The following is a 6,304-nucleotide window of genomic DNA, read 5'->3' as shown; positions in this document are numbered from 1 at the left end:
TTAAAACTGCTATTATTATTATTACTTTTGTTCTTTTTATTATTTTTTTTTATTCTTCCCTTCCCAGGTTCTAGTTTTCAGCTTTTTCTCTTTTCCCTGTTCCTGGTTGCAATTTTCTTTTCTTTCTCATGGTTAACCCCATTCCTTGTTTTTCTTTCTGCATTTTTCCCATTTTTTTCTTCATCATCCACCTTCTCTACTTTTTTTCTGTTGTTGCCCTCTTTCCAGATACTGTTTTTTTTTTTCCCCCTTTTTTACTGTTCCTGTGTGATTATATGGTGTGTTTTTTGTCTATTTGCTTTTACTTTTTTTTATGGTTATTCAATTGTTATTTTTGTCTAACTGAGTGGGAGAAATCAGCAGTCCCCATATGACACAACTACACCCACACCTCCTGCAGCTTCACTTACTGAGTGAGAACCACCGCTTCTTTCTCCACCAATGGGCCAATGATAAACATTCACCATGAAGAGCTTGACTCACCCTTCGCTGCTCTTCACAGTTAACAGAGATCTAAATACAACAATATCACAATGTCTTGGAGACAACAAACCATCATAGTCCACACAAAAAAGCAAGATAAAGAGGTAGAAACAAGGGATCAGGATACAGACCCAGAATATATCCCTGAGGAAGAAGCAGTATTGGAATTCCGTGATAAGGAATTCCAAAGAATTATATTTAGGTATCTTAAAATCAGGAAGGGAGTGCATCAGGGTTGTAACTTTTCATCATATTTATTTAATCTGTATGCTGAACAAATTATCCTAGAAGCCGGACTAAATGAAGAAGAACACAGCATCAGGATTAGAGGAAGACTCATTAACAGCGTGCAGTATGCATATGATACAACATTGCTTGCTTGAAAAAGAAGATGACTTGAAAGTGAAGATGATCATGTTGGAAGACTACAGTCTTCAGTATGCATTGCACCTCAGTATAAAGAAAACAAATCCTCACAACTCCAATAAGCAGCATCATGATAAATGGAGAAAAGATTGAAGTTATCAAAGATTTTATATTATTTGTTTCCACAATCAACACCAATGGAAATAGCAGTCAAGAAATCAGATGTTGTATTGCACTGGGCAAATCTGCTGCAAAAGACCTCTTTCAAGTGCTAAAGCCAAAGATGTCTCTTTGAAAACTAAAATGTGCCTAACCCACGGTATGGTGTTTTCAGTTGCCTTCTATGTATATGAAAGCTGTATGTGAATAAAGAAGACTGAAGAAGAGTTGATGCTTTGAGTTGTGGTGTTAGTGAAGTATACTGAAAGTATTATGGACTGCCAGAAGAATGAACAAATCTGTTCTGGAAGAAGTGCAGCTGGAATGCTCCTTGCAAGCGAGAGTGGCCAGACTTGGTCTCACCTACTTTTCTCATATTGTCCGAAGGGGCCTATTCCCTGGAGAAGCATATCATGCTTTGTGAAGTGGAGGGTCAGTGAAAAAGAGGATGACCCTCAATGAGATGAGTTGACACAGTGGCTGCAATGAAGGGCTAGGTACAGAAAGGACTGTGGGGCTGGTGTAGAACCAGGCAGTGTTTCATTCTGTTGTACAGGGGTCACTATGAGCTGACTTGATGGCACCTAACAACAACAGTGAAGAGAAATGAAGTTCTGAAACATGGTATGACTTGAATGGACCTTGAGAACATGCTGAATGAAATAAGTCAGTCACAAAAGGCAAATATTGTATGATCCCACCTATATAAAATATCTGGAATAGGCAAATGCATTGAGATCAAAGTTCATTAGTGATTAGCAGTGGTGGGAGTTGGGGGAATGGAGAGTCATTGCTTAGGGGACATTGAATATCTGTTAAGGGTGATGGAAAAATTTGGAAATGAATAGTGTAAGTTGCACAATGTGATGTATATAATTAACATCAGTAAATTGCACAGATGAAAAAATATTGAAATGGCAAACGTTTTGTCATATATATTTTTATCACAATTAAAATTTTTTTAAGAAGGTATGTTTCAGCCCATTCATATGATACTGAGGAAGCAGTTTGAAATAAGCATACGATGCTCTAGAAATGGGCTGAAAGTTAGAAATTACCCTACAATTGCTTTTGGTTGGACATAATTTGTAGTGTTCAGAACCATGGGTACATAGCTGCCTTTAAGTAGCAAAGAGCAAGCAGAGATGCCATAGGAAACAGAAATGGTGAGACTGGAAAGAGGAAAACCAGAAAGCTTTAGTGTCCCAGAAGTTATGGAGGAGATACATTTAAGAAGAAAGGTAACCTTTTCTGTCATACTGTCAAAGGGTTGAATTGGAACAAATTTTGAGAGGAAAGTATTGATTTGTTGAAATTTGAGAGATGATTTAGTAGAATGAATACAAGTCAAATTTGAATATAATAAAACTAATTTGACTGCTAACCAGAAGGCTGATGGTTCAAACACACCAGCCACCCTTCCGAAGGAAGGTTGGGCAATCTGCTTTCGTAGTGATACCACCTCCCAAGGAGGGGTCGCTATGAGTTGAATCTGACTCAGTGGCAGTGAGTTTTTTTTTTTGTTTGTTTGTTTACTCCTAATTAGACTGATAGAGTTGTACTTTGTGAAGAATTATTTCCTCTCCCTTTTAATTGTCTTTTGCTATATGACCAAAATATTAAGTTGAAATATATCGCTCAACTTAGTGTTTTTTCTTGAGAAAAATTGGGCTTTTCATTTTTCATTTTTTTAAGTCAGTCACTAAACTGGTATTATTTTTTCTCTTTATAAATATCTCAATTACAGTGTGGTCATTTAAGCATTTAATATAATTGAAAGCATAATGATGCTGAAATGAAAATTTTCCCTATCCCTACTGAATAATGAAATTGACTTACAAAGTATGTAGAACTGACAGATTGCATTTATTCACGGATCTAAACTAGAGCATTGCAAAATTCTGACCAGTCACACAGGGTGATGCTTAATGTGGTGCTGGCTTTGCTTCTTAGTAGGTGTAAGTCATCAGTTGGTTGGAAACAGAAATCATGTTAACATTTTTATCCCTTCTCTCTGTTCTATAGGTTGGGTAGGAGGATGTGTCTGGTATCTGGAAAGAAGAGCTGTGCAGGAATCCCCTCACAAGTTTATGCACCTTTTGAAGAATGTCAACAAGCAGTGGATTACATTTCAACACTTTAACTTCCTCAGACGCATGGTATGTTTAGAAGACCATATTTACTCTGTCTCTGTCTGCCTTTTCTTTCTCTGTGTGTGAGGGAATTTCAGAAATTCCTATTATAACAAAACTTTTAAGAAGCAGTATTTGAAAAGGACTTTTATTTAATGTCCTCTTAAATTTATCCAAAACTTTAACATCTAATTTTTTATTATTTTTAACTGAAACCAAACTGATTATGGTATTTGAGGTTCAAAGTATGATCCTAAACTTATTGATTAGGTTTGGAGAAATGTTGAGAACTGTTGGCATATTTCAACTTGGCTAAAGTTGGGAAAAGCTGAACTTTGTATGTTTTGTATACAGCTTTGTATATTATTTAAAGTTTTGCGAATACATCACAATACGCAAGTCATTGCCTGAACAGTGTGGCACCCTGTGTTTTTCTTACATCAGCAATACATTTTAAAAGTTTTTTTTTAACACATTTACTTCTGAGTAGGAACAAAGAAATGTAGTTTTTATAATTTGCTATACATTTTATAGTGGACATTGATAATGCTTCTCAGTCCTCATCTAGGCCCTTACCTAGCTAGGTTCGCTCCTTGACATTTTGGGTACCAAGGAGAGTACTTACCATCTTCTCAAAGTAGAAGGATCATAAAGTGGAGAATGGTAGCTAAAAACTCATAGTGAAAGCATGAGGAACAACAAATTCATAATCTAGAGCCCCATTGAACGTTGCTTTCATCTCTTTTTACTTTTAAAATGCCCTATCTTAAAATTCATTTTTTGATAACAATTAAATTTCCAAATGTGTTCAGTCTTTTTAAGTTGGGGACCAAACTGAAATATGTATATTACTTTTTTCATGTAAGCAGGACTAAATTTATTTTTTTATTTGTGAGTTTATAGTTGTTACCTTCAAAAGGAGACCTGGTGGTGTAGTGGTTAAAGCACTTAGCTGCTTACCAGAAGGTTAGTGGTTTGAAGCCACCAGCTGCTCCATGGGAGAAATATGTGGTAGTATACTTCTGTAAAGTTTTATAGCTTTGATAACCCCATGGGGGCAGTTCTGCTCTGTTCTATAGAGTTGCTGTGAGTTGGAATTGACCTGACAACAGTGGATTTTTTTGGTTTAGTTATTATCTAATGTATGTTATTTTAAGTCTTTATGCAGTATGAAGAAGTCACCTAACTAGCTATCAGGACAGGTGGGTTCTAGTCCCAGAGCCACTCATAACTGGTCGTTGACTATTGACTGTATCAGCTTCTGGCCTTCGTTTCCTTGCCTGTAAGTTAGAGAGATGCTGATAACATCTTTAACAACTATTGACAAAATTAAATAAGGTATATATTATGTAAATTATAATGTTGTTGTTAGGTGCCGTCGAGTCAGCCTTGACTCATAGCGACCCCTCCTTGGGTTTCCGAGGCAGTATCACTATGGAAGTAGGATTGCCCAACCTTCACGCTTTTAAAATTATAAAGTAATTTAATGTTAATAGTGGTAGTTACTGAGTGTAAGCAGTAGAGACTGTCTGACTCTAACACCTACATTCTTCCACATACCCCACTGCTATAAAGTCAATGGGCTCTTGATTATAGAAGACTTTTCATTATATTTGGAGGCTTAAACCTCCAGTTTATAGTGCTATTTTAGGAGGAATTCTAGAGAAGATAAAAAAGAAACAAATTTATTTTTCAAAGAGCTTAATATTCTAAGATTTCCAAAAACATAGAATTAAAAAATCATTGCTGAGGCATTAATTGATTTCTTCCTATCTCTTAGTATAGAAATTTTGATATAACAAGCCCTCCATACATATGTACTGAATTAACTAATGTTAAAGTTACAGGAACAATCTTTCCAGTCCCATAAAATTTAACTGATGAGAGGTGTTACTAAACAACCATTTAAGAGCATTTGGGGCATGGTTTTAGATTAATGTGCACTTTCTTATTTAGTATGCCACACAACTGAGCAGAAGTCTCAACCAGCAAGTAAAACCTAAGCCAGAGCCAATGACATCTTCTTTCCTTGAAAAAACATCTTCGTGTCAAGCCAAAACAGAAATATATGAGATGCGATCTCTTTCACCGCCCAGCCTGTCTTTGTCCAGAAAGCCCAATGAAAAAGAATTGATAGAACTAGACTCTCCTGCAATAATTGAGGGCTCAATAGAAACAGGAAAAGAGACAGAAAATGAAAAACAGTGGAAAGAGATGAAGCTGCATCTGGATGATTTGCCAGGAATTTTGGCTCGACTATCCAAAATCAAACTCACAGGTACTTTCCTTCTTCTGCTATGGATAGATTCTTACTTGGAACCATTTTTTTTTTTTTTAGTTAAATAAAAAGCTAATTTTACTTACTGATCCAAAAGGAATATTTTGAAATGCATGTCCTCTCAGTATTTTTCCTCTTATAAATTAAATTTGAATTTGAAATAAAATTTTTAAATTTTATTTATGTAGAATTTAAATATTATCACAGTATAACTGAAAACAGTCTCGTTTATTTGTAATTAAAGTAGAATGTTAATCCTGCTTATTTCTTTGTCTTTTGTGTTTTTAGACCTGTTGTTGTTGTTAGGTGCTGTCAAGTTTGCTCCTACTTGTAGTGACCATATGTACAGCAGGACAAAACACTGCCCAGTCATGCACCATCCTCACAATCCTTGGTATACTTGAGCCCATCATTACAGCCACTGTCTCTGTCTCCATCTATCTTGTTGAGGGTCTTCCTCTTTTTCACTGACCCTCCACTTTACCAAACATAATTTCCTTTTCTAGGGATAGGTCCCTTCTGACAACATGACCACTATAGTTTTAAAGATGCAGTAAGATAATGAGTTCTCTAAGTTTGAGTTTCTGTGTGCTTGTTATGCTATTGAGCCAGTGGTGACCACTGAGACTCCCAGCTCACTGCCTATGTTGCTTCTTAGAAGAAGACGCAACATAGGCAGTGAGCTGGGAGTCTCAGTGGTCACCACTGGCTCAATAGCATAACAAGCACTAGGGCTCCTGAGGTAGGAGCTCTGGTAGCATAGTGCCTAAGGCACTTGACTGCTAACCGGAAGGCTGGTGGTTCAAACCCACCAGCCACTCCTCGGAAGTAAGGTTGGGCAATCCTACTTCTGTAGTGATACTGCCTCGGAAACCCAAGGAGGGGT

General features: G+C 36.6%; 1 protein-coding gene across 1 annotated transcript in view; it reads left to right on the top strand.

Annotated features, from left to right (window-relative positions):
• The window catches only part of LOC103201019 (protoheme IX farnesyltransferase, mitochondrial), a 255,588-nt gene that overhangs the window by 1,961 nt on the left and 247,323 nt on the right, over positions 1–6,304 (top strand). The window contains exons 2-3 of the mRNA XM_042781625.1: positions 3,034–3,167; positions 5,097–5,418. Of these exons, the coding sequence (XP_042637559.1) occupies positions 3,034–3,167; positions 5,097–5,418 (456 nt within the window). The remainder of the gene's footprint in view (positions 1–3,033; positions 3,168–5,096; positions 5,419–6,304) is intronic.

The sequence above is a fragment of the Orycteropus afer genome, unplaced genomic scaffold (assembly GCF_000298275.1).
Source record: "Orycteropus afer afer isolate SDZICR_OR568_19922 unplaced genomic scaffold, OryAfe1.0 scaffold00139, whole genome shotgun sequence".
Classification (NCBI taxonomy): domain Eukaryota; kingdom Metazoa; phylum Chordata; class Mammalia; order Tubulidentata; family Orycteropodidae; genus Orycteropus; species Orycteropus afer.
Note: the sequence above shows the minus strand (reverse complement) of the source record. Positions and strands in the feature narration are given on the sequence as shown.